This window comes from Suillus paluster (genome assembly GCF_016628075.1).
Source record: "Suillus paluster strain FC165 chromosome Unknown EDB91scaffold_99, whole genome shotgun sequence".
Lineage (NCBI taxonomy): Eukaryota > Fungi > Basidiomycota > Agaricomycetes > Boletales > Suillaceae > Suillus > Suillus paluster.
The window spans coordinates 1-18,949 of record NW_024537659.1 but is presented as its reverse complement, the minus strand read 5'-3'; the positions used below and the strand labels follow the sequence as shown (position 1 = coordinate 18,949).

At 48.4% G+C, this 18,949-nt stretch overlaps 8 protein-coding genes across 8 annotated transcripts; 4 read left to right on the top strand and 4 right to left on the bottom strand.

Annotated features, from left to right (window-relative positions):
- Window positions 1-130: 130 nt before the first annotated feature.
- EDB91DRAFT_1339542 (uncharacterized protein) lies at window positions 131-1,150 on the top strand (the record flags this gene model as incomplete). The annotated part of the gene is made up of 1 exon (XM_041325672.1): window positions 131-1,150. One exon carries the CDS (start codon window positions 131-133, stop codon window positions 1,148-1,150), a length of 1,020 nt encoding a protein of 339 aa, XP_041171578.1.
- Window positions 1,151-2,126: 976 nt separating this feature from the next.
- Window positions 2,127-3,127, bottom strand: EDB91DRAFT_1165072 (uncharacterized protein). Its single transcript, XM_041319950.1, has 7 exons — window positions 3,063-3,127; window positions 2,969-2,998; window positions 2,878-2,918; window positions 2,793-2,828; window positions 2,714-2,740; window positions 2,523-2,658; window positions 2,127-2,420 (listed from the first exon to the last, which is right to left on the bottom strand). Exons 3-7 carry the CDS (start codon window positions 2,887-2,889, stop codon window positions 2,242-2,244), a joined length of 390 nt encoding a protein of 129 aa, XP_041171577.1. The 5' UTR covers window positions 2,890-2,918; window positions 2,969-2,998; window positions 3,063-3,127; the 3' UTR covers window positions 2,127-2,241.
- A 1,133-nt stretch (window positions 3,128-4,260) lies between these two features.
- On the bottom strand, window positions 4,261-6,074 carry EDB91DRAFT_1239584 (WD40 repeat-like protein; the record flags this gene model as incomplete). The annotated part of the gene is made up of 6 exons (XM_041321874.1): window positions 4,261-4,470; window positions 4,514-4,552; window positions 4,604-5,164; window positions 5,216-5,379; window positions 5,406-5,597; window positions 5,681-6,074. The coding sequence occupies 6 exons, from the start codon at window positions 6,072-6,074 to the stop codon at window positions 4,261-4,263; spliced, it is 1,560 nt and encodes a 519-aa protein (XP_041171576.1).
- A 1,175-nt stretch (window positions 6,075-7,249) lies between these two features.
- EDB91DRAFT_1165061 (uncharacterized protein) lies at window positions 7,250-8,459 on the bottom strand. The gene is given in 6 exon segments (XM_041319949.1): window positions 7,250-7,638; window positions 7,702-7,792; window positions 7,848-7,989; window positions 8,063-8,226; window positions 8,327-8,329; window positions 8,347-8,459. The coding sequence occupies 4 exon segments, from the start codon at window positions 8,154-8,156 to the stop codon at window positions 7,531-7,533; spliced, it is 435 nt and encodes a 144-aa protein (XP_041171575.1). The 5' UTR covers window positions 8,157-8,226; window positions 8,327-8,329; window positions 8,347-8,459; the 3' UTR covers window positions 7,250-7,530.
- Window positions 8,460-10,600: 2,141 nt separating this feature from the next.
- On the bottom strand, window positions 10,601-11,827 carry EDB91DRAFT_1165055 (uncharacterized protein). The gene is made up of 6 exons (XM_041319948.1): window positions 11,709-11,827; window positions 11,502-11,677; window positions 11,368-11,458; window positions 11,227-11,281; window positions 10,856-11,176; window positions 10,601-10,803 (listed from the first exon to the last, which is right to left on the bottom strand). The coding sequence occupies exons 1-6, from the start codon at window positions 11,709-11,711 to the stop codon at window positions 10,715-10,717; spliced, it is 735 nt and encodes a 244-aa protein (XP_041171574.1). The 5' UTR covers window positions 11,712-11,827; the 3' UTR covers window positions 10,601-10,714.
- A 468-nt stretch (window positions 11,828-12,295) lies between these two features.
- On the top strand, window positions 12,296-13,932 carry EDB91DRAFT_1165051 (uncharacterized protein). Its single transcript, XM_041319947.1, has 8 exons — window positions 12,296-12,571; window positions 12,594-12,634; window positions 12,687-12,968; window positions 13,019-13,056; window positions 13,104-13,318; window positions 13,395-13,423; window positions 13,475-13,726; window positions 13,796-13,932. Exons 1-8 carry the CDS (start codon window positions 12,349-12,351, stop codon window positions 13,805-13,807), a joined length of 1,092 nt encoding a protein of 363 aa, XP_041171573.1. The 5' UTR covers window positions 12,296-12,348; the 3' UTR covers window positions 13,808-13,932.
- A 1,909-nt stretch (window positions 13,933-15,841) lies between these two features.
- EDB91DRAFT_1208393 (uncharacterized protein) lies at window positions 15,842-17,204 on the top strand. The gene is made up of 2 exons (XM_041320736.1): window positions 15,842-16,000; window positions 16,113-17,204. The coding sequence occupies exon 2, from the start codon at window positions 16,285-16,287 to the stop codon at window positions 17,089-17,091; it is 807 nt and encodes a 268-aa protein (XP_041171572.1). The 5' UTR covers window positions 15,842-16,000; window positions 16,113-16,284; the 3' UTR covers window positions 17,092-17,204.
- A 239-nt stretch (window positions 17,205-17,443) lies between these two features.
- EDB91DRAFT_898592 (Bromodomain-containing protein) lies at window positions 17,444-18,949 on the top strand (the record flags this gene model as incomplete). Its single annotated transcript, XM_041328776.1, has 7 exons — window positions 17,444-17,487; window positions 17,536-17,619; window positions 17,680-17,763; window positions 17,816-17,882; window positions 17,931-18,061; window positions 18,113-18,564; window positions 18,657-18,949. Coding segments are annotated over exons 1-7 (1,117 nt in total), but the record flags the coding sequence as incomplete, so codon positions are not given.

The window sequence follows — 18,949 nt, the reverse complement described above, 5'->3', positions numbered from 1 at the left end:
GTTTGGAACTGTACGTCCCATACGTGCGTGGACCACATGTGGATCATCATTGTGATCAATTGATTTATAAGGTGCGTCTCAACAAATTCTTATGCACCGTTAAACCAGCTTAGCATCCTTCTAACCCTCGATGGAACCCACTTCTCAAATCCCGTTGTTTGATCTTCCGACCGAGCTTGTCCTTTGCATCATTAAACATGCTGCAAGACCTACTTTCGATAAAAGTAACGAAAATCCCTATTCATCCGCGCTCTCACTCTGTCGCGTCTCCCGAATTTTAAGACACGTCGTCCTGCCCGAACTTCTACACACAGTATTACTCCCGGAATACCGCAACGTGGCGGCCTTCGTACGTGCTCTGCGCCTGCAGAACGCATACGCCCAACAAGGAAATGACCTTCATTTCGACTACGCAGCCCGCGTAGGCAAGATTTGGATCGGAAAAATCTGCGAACCTCCCTCCGAAGCTCCATTGCACAACAGCCTTTCCCCACATGCACAGTCTGAGCCTGACATCGACTTTAGCGTCCTGGGTCCAGTACTGCTATCCGCACCGTCCCTTGCACTTGACTTTGGAAGTCTGTGGCTTCTTTCCGGCTGCCTTGAGTCCGCATGGGATTCCCACATTGACATCAATAATCGCCCCCGCGAATGTTCTCCTCGGAGCACAAAAGCTTTGACCCTAGTGGGGGATATCACTCGCTGGGACCCTCTCACAAGCACCGCCAAAGGATCCGTTTTCCTTGCTGCTATCTCTCACCTCACCTTCCTCTCACAATTCGACAACATTTGGTTCGTCACCCGAAATTACTACTACCCCGCGTCAGAGCGCCGGAACCACCCGCTCCCTAAGTGGATGACGGTCGTTCCATGGGCTTCTTTCCAAAGCCTCCACACCGTCTCAGCCATCCTCCCGTTTATCACGATCGCAGGCCCTTTGTTATCAATGTATCAGGACACGGACGTTGAGATGCTGACGCTGTCCGTTTCCTCGCCGTCTGGCCCTTGGGTACACAAGACCGTAAAGGAGTACACTGAGAGCGGGGAAGGGCGTCTTTCGTCAGTTGATGTTCGCCTTAAATCGGGGCATCCTCGCGCGTTTAATGCTTGCTATGATTGGGAGGAGGGTTGGGCTTGTGGACTATTGTAGCGCATGAATAAGTTCTGGAAACATTATACCACTGTAGCTATTCTCCGGGCATAAGTTCCGGAAACATTATACCACTGTAGCTATTCTCCGGGCATACAGACCATGTAACGCACAAAGAAGTTTTGTTCTGTAACTGTACGTATTCGACGTACAACTTGAAGTTCCGTCACCGATCCGTGCATCTTGTGAGTTCAATATCACTTAGGTCAGAACCTCCCGACACAGTAGTCTGTTCTGCTAGTGCTGGTCGTCGGCAAGCTGCGAGAACATTCAAGGCGTCTTGATTATTCAGGGATCTACGCCGCGGTCTTGTATGTACCCGGGATAAGCCCGGGAGTTGTCATCATCCGTCGCGTCGCGCTGGAGGACATTTCATACAAATGGATGACATCTGGTAGTTCTGGGGCACTTCAACACTTTACCCGAGGACTTAATATTAATGTTGAGATGCGCAAACACCATCTGGAATCACTATAGACAACAAAGCGAGTTTGAACGCGAAGGAGATATTAATAATTGGACGTGCATTATCGGCCATATCGCATTCGCGCCATCAAGAATTACATCTTGAACGGACGATGGAAGCAGTAACAAACCGATATAATGATCTCCAGCAATATTAATACCTGTTGTCGATCTGGTACCTCCGAGGCTCAGTCATTTCGAATAACGACGGCAAGGTCACCGTGTAGACGTCAATTATGAAGAAAGTTGAAACAAAAAACGCAAACCATCCCGTGCACGCACACCGACGTGGTGGAGCAGGATATGCGTGCCTGTGTTCTTCGGAAAATCTTCCCCGGAGGGAGCATCGAAACGATGTTAACTCTGATTCCTTCGATTCGGGAGACTTGCTTTATAATCATGTCTCCGTTACTCAGGAGACTACTGCATCAACTTGATCACCATGCTCATCCAACCACCAGTCATGGACACGTCCTCCAAGTTCCGAAAACGCTCTGACCACTGCCTAGAAGAAGAAGAAAAAGACAGATATGCATAATTTCGTCCAGCTGGTTACTGTTACCAACAGGCTACAAGTACATATTCCACTCTACGCCTGGCTGACCCTTTCCCGATCCAAGTCCACCTCAAGGCAACGACAAAACAGTCTGCATAAACTGATCATAATTAATCTGCACCCACCCATCCCTATCCGTATCCAACCCCTCAAACGCAGCGCTCAACTGCTTAATCACCACACAAGCCCTCACGAACCTATCAAACGTGATCCCAGGAGCAGGGCCGTAGGCGCTAGTGACGTTGGAAGCTTTGATGTCTTGGATTAGTATAGTTTCAGCAAGTGAGGGAGTAACACCACTACAACACGCTGGTACACTCGAGGAAGGGAGGGGTGAGGAGAGGGACGTACCGTATTTAGATTGGACGAGCTCGATGAGGGGTGGACTGAGGTTGTATCCGAATTGGCGGAGGGCGTCGCGGAGCTCGTTGCGGTCGATGGAGCCTGAGCGGTCTCTGTCAAAGTGGCGGAATACGTTCTGCCAGTCCTGTTTTTTTGTTGTTGTTGTTAGTATGGTTGGGAGCTGAGGGGAGGGTACGAACCTTGATGTATTTCCAGAGTCCAGAAAACTACGCCCGTTTATATAAATGGAAAGAGCAGATAAGAAGGAAAAGTACTCACCTCGTTGAACCCAATCGTACCACTCCGGTCGACGTCCTATCGCCGATGAACAACCGACCAAAAGAAACGCGATAACACGACTCACAAACATACTCATCAAAAGCTTCACAGTATCCAAATCAAACGCTACACCACCATCAGCCCCTCTAAAAACACAGACTAAAACTAAGACTCACGAGTCCAATCTCCATTAATCAACGCCCTCTCTAATCACCCCCATCGTAAATCATCAGCAAAGATCCCCATCTCGAAGAAGAAGAATAGACGCACCAAGTTCGATAGCAGTGATCGCACCCGATCGATCGGTATCGACAGCACCGAACCACGACCACAACCTATGCACCCCATCCATCAGCACAACACACAATGCACAACTGATGAGGTGATGAAAGACTTACTGGGGATCACCACCAGGGGGAGGACCAGCTGGTACCGGACCTCTACTAAACCCACCAGGTCCTCCATGTCCACTATGTCCTCCATGTCCTCCATGTGCCCCAGGTCCACCATATCCACCATACTAAAACAAAACAAGATCACCATCAACGACTCGACTCATATCAAGATGATACGCACGCCTGCAAATGACATCTTTCAAATTCTTTTTCTCTGCGTGAGTGACGTTCGTGGGTGGTGGAAGAACAAGCGCCTTTGGTTTGATTTGGAGTTGGATTTGGAGTACTTATGAAAGGAGCTAGTGTGGCGGTGTTTTTGGCACTAGCCGAAATCTTTGTCTTGGTGTAGTGCGCACAGCATATTTGCTTATGCATCTGAGCCTATCATACTCCGATGTCTGTGATTGTTATCTTAGCGCTCTTGCGGGGACGAAACTTTACCGGTGCTAGAAGGGACAACTCATTTTCAAGCCTTCCATCTGTCTTCCTTCTATACTTCTGATCTGATCACCGGTGCCCCACGCAGTCAAAAGTGCCATGATATCATAATGCATTCACAACTTCCAAAGGTTCATACACAGCAAATAATCGAGAAAAAGAAAAAAAGGAAAAAGAAAAAGAAAACATGCCATAAAAACAAATGAAACGAAAAAAAGCAAACAGATAGCCCTACAAGAAGCATTGACATGGAAGCTCACAAATACGAAGCGTAGAACAATGAGTGACGAGAGACAGAATAGGGTTGAGAAAATCGAAAACGACATGACATAAAGGAACGACATACGAACGGGGCATACGAATGTGATGTTATGAGCTTGGCATGTGCACTGAGCGAGCAAGCTAGATGTGTAGTGTCGTGGGGGTGAGTGTGATACAGTGGGTTGATGGTCATATGCCATGATATACGTGTTGGTGCGTGAGTTTAGCTTGCGGATATAGTGTATAGATGAGAGCGTCTCGTCGGGCCACTCCAAACGCCGGGTCAGGGTGTATGCTTGTCGGGAACAGATCTCGGATGAGCCCGGGCTACTCCAAACGCCGGGTTCAGGTTCAGGAGCAGGTGCAGGATCAAATCACCTTATAAGCCTCCCATAATCCAACCTCGTCTCCCTCCTTTCCCCTCCCTCCTTCTTCGGAAACGCATTCCAGAACCGTAACGTCTCATCTCCAGCACCCGTCACAATCGTCTCACCATCCGGACTCATCGCGAGGTATAGGACTCGATGGGTATGTCCCGTCAGGCTTGCTACCATGTTGAGATTCGGGTATTTCCAGATGCAGATCTGGTTTTGGGCGGTGGTGCTGCTGAATCCGTGCTGTGCTTACGAGTTCGTGGGATGTTAGGGACCATATGAGGTTGCAGACCTGAAGAATGAACTTAGAGCGAGGAAACGAGGGAGGGAGGGAAAGACAAACCTGACTCCCGGTATCGAGTTCGCTGAGCATAGTCCCATTGAAGGTATTCCAGAACCGAATATGTTTATCCTGCGTACCCCCGCCTGTTGCTAGCACCCCGGATACGTGTGGATCCCATGCGAGTGCTTTGACAGCTGCTGTATGCTCGTGGAATTTCCAAAGCGGTGAATCTCCACCTCCACTCCTCCTCCTGCGTCTTCCCCAGCACCTCCTGATCCTGACCCAGATGCAGAAGCAGCGTTTGGACCCTCGTAGATCCCATATACAGACCTTGTTGTCGTTCCCCCCACTTGCTAACGGTCCCCCATCCCGTGCCCATTTCAGCCCACACACCTCCTGTCTGTGCCCTGCGCACCGCTTAAACGGACGTAAGGAGGGGTCTCGTACGTCCCGATGGTGAACCATACGATCGCGCGATCCTGAGGAAAGCACATGCGTATTCCAAGCGAGGGCACCGATGCGTTGTGAATGGGCGTTGTTATATGAGCGTTGGACTTGTAGCGTGTTAGCGTCGTAGATGTGCATTCTGCCTGAGAGCGTTCCGATAGCGAGCATTGTGCCCTATAACATAAAGTGTAAGAATTAGAATGAAAAGGGGAGAATTAGACGCACCTTTTGGACCCATGATACGGAGCTGACGGTGTCATTCGAACCTGCTAGATCGCATAGTTTCGACACTGCTGCATTGTGTGCTGTCCATAGGTATACACAGCTTCCCAGTCCCACACCGAGTACGTTCGTACTGCTCCAATCCACGAGATTGAGGTAAAAATCGTCTGCCAAAGTCTGGGGCGTCGAGTACGCGGATAGGGTGTTTTGCAAACGCTGCGTAGCTGTCTGCGGGGGGACTCGAGTAGTTGACGAGACTCTGCGCGGACGGGGCTCATGGAGTAAGCCTCGTCTGTTGGGGTGTCGAGTCGGCGGGTGGGTGTGCTAGGGGTTTGCGGATGTGGCGGGTGAGGTGTAGTGGAAGATGCGTTTGCGTGTGGGTGTGCTTGGTGGGAGGGTTGTTGTGGCGCTGGAAGAAGTGGTAGGGCGTTGGGGTGAAGCGGGGCGGCGTGGGGAAGGAGGGGTTACTTCGGTGTGGAGGATAGAAGTGAATATTGCGTTGGCTTGTTCTGTAAAACGAGTGAGAAGCAAGAGAGTTAAGCTCAAAGGATGACTGACCCTTTAAAGCATCTGATTCTGTTGGTATAATCCTATTTTTTGAAGGAGTAGAAGGGCCGCTTTCATCCATAAGGTGATAGGTTGTGCGCATATCGCCAGTATCCCGAGAAGGAACAAATCTATCGCCGTACATGTCGCGGGTTGCAGCAGGTGACTCTGGAGTCGCGTCCTTTGTTGTTGGTGGTGTTGCTGTATAGAAAATTGGATTTACGCGTTGTCTGTTTCTTCGTGGACCGTCTTCTTCGTTGTCTTGATGTGTTGCGCGGAGTCGCTTGCCAAAGGGCGAGTTTTTGAGACCGGACATGAGCAACTGGCTTGATCAACTAAGGTCGAATCACAACTTGGCGCGATTTTCAACTAGAGTGGGTTGGATAGTGGATGCGTGAACACCCTCAGAGGCACAATCAAATTCGGTAATCCCTCGATTACATAATGCACCCTATGTCACATAAAAATAAAAGACACAGAGGATGGCTTGTACGACAACATTGCAATCTGTGTCTTTGATCTATTTCTTCCTACATACTGAACTAAAAGTAAGTACCGTACAGTACAATAATACTGCGCAGATTCATTCATTTTTAATCGGACGATCCGAGTACTACGGTGGTAGCCAAGGAAATTTTCATTCTTCGTTTCCCTTACAATCTCTGCCGCAACGTTAAAATCGTTTCTCGATGCTTCGTAAGCACGCATGATCTAGTGATTTGCTCCACCACGTCGATGTGCGTGGACGCGATGGCTTGTTCCGGATCCCACGCATCTCTTTGTCGTCTTTTAAATTCTCTTTCTCTTTGCGTCCCTATTCCCTCTCCATGGTGTCGTTATCCAAAGTGCCAGGAGATACGAATGAGATCGGTTTATTGTTCCTTCCAGCGTCCGTGAAAGATGTCATTTTCTCGTGGCACGAACGATATGGCCGATAATGCATGTCCCATCCACGCTAATGACACGCGTAGTTTTGTCTATCTCCTTCGCTTCTTGTTGTCTATAGTAACAAAAGTGTTGAAGAATACCTTTCAAACACATCACATTTTCCTTCCATCCACAATCTATGACCCGCATAGTACATACGCGAGTGCTGACAGTCTCGCACCCGACTCTCGACATCCCCATGATCCGTCTGTTCAATTAGTATTCCAACGTGATCGTTCCGACATGATTTCGTCCCACGACCCCTGAGGATTTCGACATTTTTTCAATACATGCTGGGCCTCAGCCAACCTCGAGCGACTCCGAAGTTCTCGCGAAGTCAATGACTTTGGAGCCATGCGTCTGGATGCCGATCAATGTTATCTTACCCCGCTACTCGGAGGGTTTTATACCTGAAGCCAGTTGCTCCAAGTCCGATGTTTCCGATTACTTCACAGTAGCACATGGATCAATGATACTCGACGTTATGCAAAGTCGGCTGAATCGCATTTTGATGCACCTGGATGATACTAGTGAACTCCCATATCTAAAATTGCATAGATATCTCACAATCAACAAGCACAGGGTCCTCGCAGCTGCCGACCACTGGTGCACCGGCTTACTTTGTCGGGCGGCCCCTAACCTAAGGGTCTGGACGCCCCCAAGAAAATGGACAAAATGAATGCCACGAAGTACTTCAAACTCTTCGCCGCGAATACATCTCGTTGCCTAGAAACTTTACAAAAAATCAACAACGTAGTTCTCACATCTCCCACGTATCATACATGGCCAACTCAGGAATAAGTGAAAAAAGTAGCTCGTCAGAAGGTGGGCTCTTCAGGTCATATTCAACGACGTTCGTTTGCTGTTCGTTCCTCGCCCATCGGGGAACTCTTCAATGGCACCCTGCTCCAGCACATGGGCACGTTGGGTCCGTAGATGTTGTTATATTGGAACTGAAACATACGAGAAGATGATTGTTGAGTGAGATCGTGGCTACATCAACTGATCACACTCACGTCCCCTATGAAGACGTATGCTATATGAGGAGGATCCATTCCACGAGAAGTGCAGAAAGAGATCGGGGACCCATCATTGACGACATAGAAGCTGCAGACCAGCAGTTCGTGAGTACACTACTACAAATGCAAGCCAAAACAAATACTATATTGTCACGCGACCAACGTTGTGAGTGCCATTGTCCCACTTGACAATTGTGTCGGTTAGCGTCGTCTTTGGGGGAAGAGGTTTCCACGGGATGCGCTTAAGGGAGGCAGTTGCGCTCATCAACTCAAACATGCCCCAATCTATTTCAACAACGATGAAAACCGATCAGTATCTGGCATGGGTGAGTCTTAACAGCACTGGAGGAGCACGCACCGCTTTCGATGTGGAGTGTGACAGGTGTCTCGACTAAGACTTGCTTACTATCAGTGTGCTCAATGGGCAATTGAAATGTATGAGTAAATGGCATGGTAGAGACTTTTTCCGAGGATGTCAAGGCAACAAGAACACAGGTAGTGTTGAAATGAGGCTAAAATTCTAACGAGAGGGTGGAGTTGTACTTATAGTGAGAATGGGGGCAGAAAAACGCTCGCCTGAGCTATCGAAGGCCATCGAGGAATTACTTAGCTATGCTGATTCGAGGTAGACTCGTGACTGACAGTTTGATGTACGTCTTTTCGAAGAGGGGGAACTCCAGATCTCCCGGAAAATCGCATAAAATCATACAGAAATCAAGAGCACGACCCGCTGTTGTCGACGGCTAGCAAGCACTAGCAGAACAAATAATTACCCACTGCTCAAACAGCATGTGTCGGGAGACTCCGACCTAATTCCAGCGGAGTCTCAACGCGGCATCATCCTTGCAACTCGACTTCCTCAAGACACGATATGATGGTGTACCATGGTAGGTATGCCTTAACTTTGTGTCTTGAGAATGTCACAACGGTTTCTTCCTATATCGCTTCTTTCTAAGTATGAATACATCCCTTTTTCAATGTGTCCTGGTGGGCCCTCAGGCCTCAGGCCTCCAGACATCATTGAACTTATCATGATGCATGTTCCTCAAGACATGGATACAATAGGGCGGTGTGACTTAGCCTTGACATTTCCAACCGGGTCATCGACTGCACTAGGGTCGATTCAGGAGCTGGATTCAAATCTGCTTGCGCTAGTACATCCTCTTCTCGTTTCACCAGTAGATACTGAGGATAACGTACTTAACGATGGGTCAGAAAGTAACGAGAAATGGCCCGAAAGGAACTCGATCATGGGTCCAACATGAGGCTGTGAGTTCTTGTATGAAAAGGTGTCCGAGGTGCTCGCGCTCAGTGATGCGCCGGATAACACCACCTCCACGTTTCAAGAAAACAATTCGCCTTGTGGTCATGACACAATGCGTCACAAGCGGTGTATTGCAAGGGTTCTGACAACGGCGGCTTTGTTTTAAAAAATGTCATTCATTCCTCACGTGCACCAGAGCCTTGCCACCTGTTCCCTTGCCAATGGTGTTGCTTCGTGTAATGGGTGAGTACGGTAGCCTCGGATGATCATCGATGATCGTCCGTCACCCATGCACTCATGATCCAACGAGGCCTTGAAAATTATGGCGATTCATCTTGGTAATTATCGCATCTGCAGAAGAATATACGCCATGTAAGTTAATTCACCAGTGCAGCTGAGGATGCGCATCAAGCCCCTTCCCGCGAGCTTCCGTCGTGCCGTCAAGGAGAACAATTGTGGGATTGACAACACGATGTCACGGATAATCAATCACATGAGAACGGGGGCGAGCTTGTCCTTTCGCGTCGCTTGATGCGCGGATACATAACTTCCAGGTGATGTTCTAGTTTCTGCATTCGGTGGTTGATTTGAGTCTCTAGATTTTGTCAGTAATACATCTCTAGCAGGCGTTGAAGGTGATGGTATTTTCGCTTCTTGTAGTGCATTTGGATGACCTCTACCTGCGCCTATGGGAACTGGAATTTCTGCTCTCACAGCGGCAGCCACTCTACGATCGTTAACCATCTTCTGCAATTCGATATTAGCACAAGTCTGCTACAAATGAGAGAAGGTTCGTAACTTCAATTTTGCATTTGAGAACTCTGCAGAAGGTATGTGTTCTCAATAAAGAGGAATAACTCAGCATTTGAAAAGACATGCCTGTCATAGTCCTTCTTGAACTCGCCCTTGTCGGGCTCTGCAAGGTACCATGGGTATTTGGACACAAGGTCTATAACCTCAGTGAGTGCCTTCTCTGCGTCTTCATGACCGTAGGGCGGTGGTGAGTCCAAGGAGTGACCAAAGCATGCTAAACCAAACCGTGCAGAGCCGTTAGTATCGTTGAAGATGCCATATTTATATTAGAATGCACCCAGTGTAGGAGTATACAATCCGTCTATAGTCTTCGCGACTGTGGACGACAAAGCTGTACTGGAAGCTCGCTGAATCTGAGCATGGATGCATGAGGTCGAATTCCGAAGATGGCAGGACTTTAAGATATGGAAATGCATTCATACGCCATTTTTCTCGCATGGAGAAGTTACATAATTATCAAAGTATAGATTGGGTTCCATCTTCGCATTGTTTGATAGTATTGTATTTTCAAGCTGTGATCCTGTAAGTCAGGCCCACGACTTGAAGACCCTTGGCCAAGCCAAATACTAGAGGAAAGTCGCCGGTATGAGTCACCGTAAGTGTGTCACAAAAGAGAACAATAAGCAAGCATGAATTGTCAGGATGCCATAACTCCGGAATGTTGATGCACACGCAGTAACTGCGATGAATTTCAAACGGCGCGGAGTTCAATTTACCGCGCTGAGTACCAAGGAAGGAGGGTAGAATCGGTAGATATAGCTATGGCTGAATGGAGCGTTGTAATATATCAGTCAATTCAAACGTTTGTCTGCCTTCAAAGTATGTAAAATCACAAGGCATATTACAGGAATATCAAGTAAATAAGATCTAGAAATACACTAGTTCATTACGGCTACATGAGAGTCTCTTGTCGTTCAACTCAGAAATAATATATTAGTCAACATCCATCGCATCTCCTATGGGGCAGTCCTCATGTAAGCCGATCCCTCCAGCTTCAGTAGGGAATAAAAATGGGTTAGCCACTAATAAATCGAAGTGAGCAATCAAGTGACCGCTAAATCGCAAACCACTCGCCTGCTGCTCCTCTGTTGTTTCTGCCCCCGAAGTTCACTGTCGGCGCAGTCCCGCTTGGTCCGAAGATGCACCCTTGAAAATGATTCACGATTTCCCCACCAGGAACTCCACTGTGACGTAGGAACAGTTCCAATGTCCTTGCAGCGGTTACTTCAGCGATATGTAGCACAGTCTCATGTTGGGATACATCGACACTTCCGCTAGCAGCGGTCGACTCTTTGGAGTTGTCCACAATTGGTCCAATATTGGCAGGTGTAATCGTCGCCATAGCGGGGCTGGGCGTATCCAGTTCTTCGAAAGATCTACGCCGGCTGACAGGCGCTGAAGGAGAGTGTTTGAGAAGAATCGAGAATCGAAATTTGGAGGTTTACCTCCGTGGCTAGAGGCTGCCTCATCCACCTTCGCAAGGATAGCAAAAGATGTTTGCTAGAAAACATATTAGTCGCGAGGCAGATCCCGATGAAATGTACTTGTACATGAGCAATAGTCCACACTCTTTGGCAGTCGCGTACATATGTTTCGTTTTGCTTTTTGCAGTCCCTCATATTCCGGCATCTGTACCACCATTTTCGACGTTCCAGGCGCTTTCCCTCGGTGACAGCCCTAGCAGATTGAGGGGCCATGTCGACGGTCAAATCGCGAGAACTCACTCGAAATATTATCAAGTAAATCTTGCAAGCCCGGAACGCGCAAACCAGCGTCTGCGGCTTTCCTTTTAGTTTCTAGGAGAGTGTCGACGGATGAATATAACAAGCTATATCCTTTCGTAGCTCCCGCTGGTCGAGGTAATTTCTTCTGGAGTATATCTCGATGCTCTTCGTCCTATTCCTCGCCAATCCTGCTTTGGGGCGACCATGAGCAATCGACAGGTGGATAGAAGTGGGGATGCGGTAGATAAGGTCAAGGTTCGATTTGGTGTGCACTTTTGCTTAAGTTATGTATGCCGTGGTAGCCTTACGTCGTAGGCAAGGTGTCACAAAGTCCAAATACTATACACAAATAATAAGTACTTAAACCCACATGGACTCCTGTCACTCGATAGGCGAACACGACAGCATAAATGGGGTGACACTGCCAGGACAGGGACAATTTAGAAGCGTCTACGCTTGATTAGATTTATTGAGGGAACAATGACTTATTCCACCCCCCTTGCAATACGGTGTACTTATTTGAGAAGACAATCTCGCGAGTACTTCTGGCTAGTAGCTACAGTGGTCCTCGAGCTTCCTGCTGTGCTGACGGTGTCCATAATATAATGCCGCCAGGTTGAGTGTTCTCTGTTGGTATTGTATAGTTCGTTCCAACTTGCCACTGGCAATTGGACTTACAGTATAATGATTCGTTTTTTCTTCTTCAGGGTCTTGCACATATTTATAAAGAATTCTCATCACAAATCCATATAAGTAATACTACTAGTAGGTCCATATTTACAACTGTTTGATTCTCTTCAAACTCAAGCTCAGTTGAAGTTCGAACCGTAGTTCATCAACGATATGGGATTTTTCGATGTCTTCGATAGCAAGCTCAGAGCCCAGAAGAAGGCAGAGCAAGAAGAAGAGACGAGGCAAGACTATCAAACTCTCCGACACAATCTTGGGATGACGCCGTTTACTTTTGAAGGCGACATCACCACCTCAGAGATTTGGTGGAGGGATCACTTCCTGTGGTTGAAGGACCTCGGCTATCAACTTCGTTCACGCTATGCCCCAGGACTGGGTACCGTCGTGGCGTGGTACAGATAAGGATTGGTATAAATGCGAGGATAGGCTTTGGTTACTTGTGAGTTTCGTATCCTTATGACGTTTAAACGTTAACAGTACATTACTATTAGCCGCAAATCAATAGTGCAGTTCGAGCGTCGGATGGGGCTCATGTCATTTTGAAGCGGATCCAGCCCTCTATCCATCCGCACGAAATCGAAATCGGCAGATTCCTGACGTCTGAACCTCTTCGCTCACAGCACGAAAATCATTGCGTGGAGATGCTTGATATAATTCCTGTGCCAAATGACACAGACCAAGTGCTTATTGTACTCCCGCTTCTGCGTGCTTTCAACGATCCACCTTTTGAAACAATTGGCGAAATAATCGACTTTTGTTGTCAAGCTTTTGAGGTGACAAGCCACCGGCGTTTTCCTATTCACAAGCTAAAAAGTGTTTGCAGGGCTTGCAATTCATGCATAAATATCATGTGGCACATCGGTACGTCGGATTTTTCATCGCTCTGCTGTTATTTAGTGGCTTTTTAGCGACTGCATGGACTTGAATATCATGATGGATGCTTCAGAGATGTACCCTGAACCATTCCATCCATGTGAACCGGACATGCGTTTTGACATGAAAGATTCAGTCAAACACTTTTCACGTACAGAGCGCCCTCCCCGATATCTCTTTATTGACTTCGGAATATCCCGACGCTACGAAATGTTGGATCATGCGCCGCTTGAACCTCCAATTCTAGGAGGTTACAAAAACGTGCCCTGAATTCCAGATATCTCGCGATCCTCAAAATCCATTCCCGACGGACGTCTGGTACTTAGGATTTGCATTACAGAAAGAACTTATCAATGTATAGTTCCATTCACAAGTTCTTCTGGCGCATTTCACGACTAAGTTTTAGGTTTATCGAGGACTCGAATTTCTTCAGCCGCTAGTCTCGGACATGCTGCAGAGCGATCCGGCGCAGCGACCCACCATGGACGAGGTCGCGTCTCGCTTTGTACCGACATACAATGCCCTGAGCCCCTGGAAGTTGCGCTCTAGAGCAGTTCTTAAGGACGAGTGGATGTTTGTAGGGCTGTTTCGCAGTTTTATTCATTGGTTGCGGAGTCTACGGTACATCTGGAGGCGTCTCCCTGCCATACCATCGCGTGTCAGTGTAACATTCTCATGCCTTTGGAATGCGTGTTCGATTCGTTGGCGAGTATATCGTGAGCCAAAGATGAGACCATGACGTATGACACAGACCATGTGATGGAATATACTTATTACTACAGGCGAGCCTGGTGTACTACGTACAGTGTGCTTGTGGTGATTAGTGATGGCCAACTCAAGAAGTCTACCGGGTTCGGAGTGTTCTCATTGTGGCGGTTGCTGCTCCACAGAGTATACAGTATCATAAGCAAGGCTCGGCGTGTACTGGAAGTTCGCATGAGCTCGGAACAGTCAGATTCCGAAATGTGAAAAAGCACTGTCAGGGCCCAACAAAACGACTACATAAGTATACCGGCATGTATGGTACAGCAAGAACCACGAGTTTGAAGAAAGATTCTACGATATTATAAACGGTATTCCCAGACGTTAGGCTTGTGGGCCATTAGAAACAACTTTTTTCAACTGAATAATTCGGTCAACGCTTCTGAGCGATGAGGGATGACTTATTCGACTGAATAATTCAGTCAATGGCGAGTTCGTGTCACATATACGAGTGGACTCACTGGTACCAGAAGCACGCGGAGACCGGATGTTGAAAGTCGGACTACCGGCTGTCGTGTCAGGGCCGAAATACATGACACGCTCACGCTTCACGGCGTGAGTTGTGTGCGGCTGGTAAACGCCTGTTGTTAATGGCTGATAAACGCCTGCGGACGGCTCTCCTTGCTGGGAACCCGAGAGATGGACCATTGCCAGGGAATGTATGCAGTCTTCTGAGTCAATGTTGAATGTGGGTGACGCAACGGACTGGGGGCGGCCGACGAGTCTGGGTCGAACATCATGCAGTCTGTGTTGGTGGCGGGCGGTGCATATGAGCTTTCCTCCGCAGGCAGTACTTTAATATGGCATCATTATCAAACTTGTAGGCTGGGACGTCGTACACATACATGTGGAGGTCTTCGAGAGAGGTGAAGGAGTGGTCGATATGTGCCGATCGATTAAGCGTATACTAGTATAACAAGCTACACGGCGCTACTGCAACTTTAGACTCACTACATCCCGCTCACTGTGCTGTCTGTCGGGATACCCCGACTAATTCCAGCGGAGTCTGTGCAACTCGACTTTCCATGTGCCTCAACTTTGTCTCGTTCCTATGTTTTTTTTCCCTCCTTTTTCAATGCTTCTAATGGGCCCCTAGGTCTTTAGACATCCTTGAGCGCGACTTAGCATACGCATGTTTCCCAAGACACGGATTACATGCGAATGAGATGTTCGCATGTAATTTGTATCTTGGGAACAACGATGGTATCATGATCTACATGCACACTGAACTCCCTTCATCTCCTGCGATCACGTCTCTCTTTATTTGAATTCGAATACAGCACTTTTGAGCGCGAAGGATCTGAGATTTGGATCATTGGTCTTGGAGAAATTTTGATACTGCGTTTACCTTCCCATCTCTGCCGCAGCGTTAACATCATTTCTCGATGCTATCTCTGGAGGAGATATCCAAGAACGTAAGCACGCATATCCTAGCGATTGATTTATCACGTCAGTCTGTATAGACGTAATACCTTATGTTCTTGAAGTGTCAAGAGCCTACGATGAACGACGCTTCAGTACACGCTTGGAACATTCCTGAACCGCGCCCCCGTGGGCGGCGCAGCACGACTCCCCGCTAGCTGTGGTAGCAGCAGTCTTGTCATGTATGTGTCACATCGCATTTAATTTTCCATTACGTTCACCATGTCGCCCTAGAGTATTTGCTGCGTGGAGAACCTTATCTGCAGGTACAGTGCTCGTGGAAAGGGGACGTAAAGGTGAGCACTGGTTTTTCACCGACGAAGTTATTTTCCCCAAGCGGGGCAGAGAAAACTCTTAGACTCGTGACTCAAAAGCAGCGCGCCAAAGTCGAAGGAAGCGAGAAAAATACTCAACGTGACTAGGACTCTTACTCGTAGCATGCTTGTTTACAGTCCGAATGTACACCTCTGCCAATGATCCCTCAGCCACAGATGCAAAGACCCGTAGGCCAGTAAAAAATGCAGAGAGAATGAAAATAATGATTGAGGAGGATTCTATGGTTCGTGCCGCCTTCGCATCATTCTGATGGCAATAATCGGTAAGTTGCACACCTGGCAGGGCCACAGCACATTATGCGACCTAGAAGGAACAATGCCTCTATCCCTTGTGGTTTCACACAGGCTTTTGCGAAGGTCCACTGTGGATGATGCCGCAATAGAGCTTAATCCACCGTTGGTTTACTTATAAGGTGAGTCTCTCTTGCTTCAAAACAGCCTTGTATGTTACTCGCCTTTCATGGAACCTGTTTTCCGATCTCCATTTGCCAAACTTCCAATTGAGCTAGTCCTCCTCATCGTCAGAGACGCTGCACGACCAACATTCTCTCAATGCGACCAATATAATCCATACGCAACCACTCTGGCACTCTGTCGAGTATCCAGAGATATCAGACGCGCCGTGCTTCCCGAGCTTCTGCACACGGTATTACTGTCGGAACATTGGAACCTGACAGCTTTCGAGCATGCTCTACGTATGCAGAAAGCATACGCTCAACAAGATCATCACCTCCATTTCGAGTACGCACCGCATGTGCGCAGGATTTGGATCGGAGAGATCTTGAAGGTGGTCCAGCAGGCTGACTGGCCCCACCACTTTTTTATCTTTCCACCGTCTCCCCCTCAGATAGACTTCAGCCTCTTGGCTCCGGTCCTCCTCGCCGCAGAGTCCCTTGCGACAAACTTTTTAAATCTATTCATTCTTGAAGGCTGCCTGGAGCATGCATGGAACTCCCATGCAGCGACAAATACAGACCTCGCACATTCCCCGCTTCCTTGGAGCATCAGAACCTTAACGGCATTGGGGGATATCTCTAGATCTTCATGGCTCCCCCTCGAGAGCACTCACCAAGGACGTGCTTTCCTTGCTTCCATTTCGCATGTCATCTCCATCTCTGTCTCCCCAACCGAACTACATCCTCACTTTCGCGCTCGCATCTCGGACTATATTGGACCTCGAGACCGCGAGCTACCCAGGTGGATAATGCACACTCCATGGCATTCTTTCACCAGTTTGCAAAGTGTCTCACTGGCCCTCCCGTATACCAAACCAGTCGCTCCACATCTCGCTCCATTGGCGTCCAGCGGGTTGGACGAGCAAGTGGAGCTGCTGACGTTCCCTGCGTCCCTGATATTTAACCACCAGCGCCGGGCGCTTACTGAGGGTAGAGAAGGGCGTTTTCCGTGGAACGATAGGCAAATTACGGTATCGCGTTCTTCTAAACGGTTTTATGTACTTGTTCAAAATTGGGAAAGGGCTTGGGCATGGGGATTAACAGGCTGACGAAAAGCGTTATGGACTCATATTAGATTAGTACAAGCTCGCATTCGTTCAATTTCGCATTGTACTTTATGTTTCACTTAGAACGGGACCCAATGTCGGTGCCTGCCCAATGCCAGTACATACTATGTAATGATCTGGGCGTGTAATACACAGCCGAAAGAATGGCTCAACGAGATGATCCACACAATTTTGTACACACAATATCCGTATCTTCAGATAGATCTACTGAAACTCCCGGTGTGAATTTATTGCTGTGGTTCTACACACTTGAGACCACATTGTCAATATGTCAAGTATTGTCCTCGTCGGAAACTTCCAGAATTCAAACTCCGCACGAACAACCCAGTTATCCCGCTGAGTCCGTTCAACGCCAGCCGGCGCGACCAGAGGATGAATGTAAGCTTCGTCAAGCCATCCACTCACAGACCACTAACAGCCATCTAGAATCTCCTCAGGACACTCACCGAGAGCCAGGTCAAGCCCTCGCCTGACCTTAGGCTCCTTTTGAGTGCCGTCAAGGACGCACGCGTGAGTTTTGTTATTCCGTGCTGTACCCAAAGCAGAAATAATGTATGTAAATCGTTCCAGCGCCAAAGCTACGATGCCAAGGTATCCGAGCCGTTTTATGACTCCCTTGAGGGACTCCTTCATGATCTGCGTACAGTAACTATGGTGTGTCTCGATGCGGATCATTGCTATCTTACTCCGCTGACATCATATACAGGACAATCATGACGCGGAGGCCTTCCTTAAGCCAGTTGCCAAGTCCGATGTTCCCGACTACTTTGACGGTTCGTCTACATATCCTATTTCAACATGTCTCGTCTCACATCGTCCAGTGATCGCAAACCCTATGGACCTCCAATCCATGCTCAAGAAGGTCAAATCAAAGCAGTACAAGTCCAAGCGCGAGTTTGCAGATGATTTAGATCTGATATGGTCAAACTGTTTCACCTACAATGCAACTGAGGTATGTATCACCGTCGTGCACACGCGTGGTGAGGTCCATTGTGCCGCGCAGGACCACCCTCTCCGCCATTGCGCAATGCGCCTCAAGAAGAAAGCAGATAGACTGCTACAGAACATCACTGATCGCAAGGAACGAATCGACCCTCCTTTACCTCCGGCTCTATCCCTGTCCTCACATTCCGGTTCTCCCGTCCCAACGAGACCCACCGCGGTAGCAAGGCCCAAGATTAATGGCACGGCACACACACACAGACGATCTCCGTCATTTCCGGCAACACAAACTCTCATCACCTCAAAGCAGCGTATGGATCTCCCCTTCGCCGAATCGCCTGCGCTTGAGCGCACGCCTCACGGTATGGCTGCATTCCGCGCACTCGAATCAGAAGCTGGCCCATCAAGCATCCCGAATGGATATAGTTCATCTGCGTCTACAAATGAATACGACAGTGACGCAGACGAAGCATTGATGTTAGTAGACAGTGATTCGGGGGAGAAACGCAAGCTGTGAGCCTCACGTTTTGTTCCTTTGCCGATATATCCTTCGTCTATCAATCTGCAGATACTGACTGCTGTACCTCTTCGCTTATTCGACGCAGGAATGGTTTATCTTATCGCCCTCGCAAACGCGTACGTCTCACCCCTACTCCCTTTGCGCCCATTCCCACTGCAGACGACCCGACCTCGACCTGGTGGTCCTCTGTTCAGTCCGACCCACTTCTTGCCAATGGACTTCCTGCCCTTCCCCAGCCCTTCGCTGCATCGACACATTATTCGCCATCCCAGCCCATACCCTCATCCTCATCGCAATTCGCAAGGCCTCGCAAGCGACGGAAACTCCGCACTCAGTCCAATTCAAAATACAAGGACAGAGATACACCTGCACCGAATA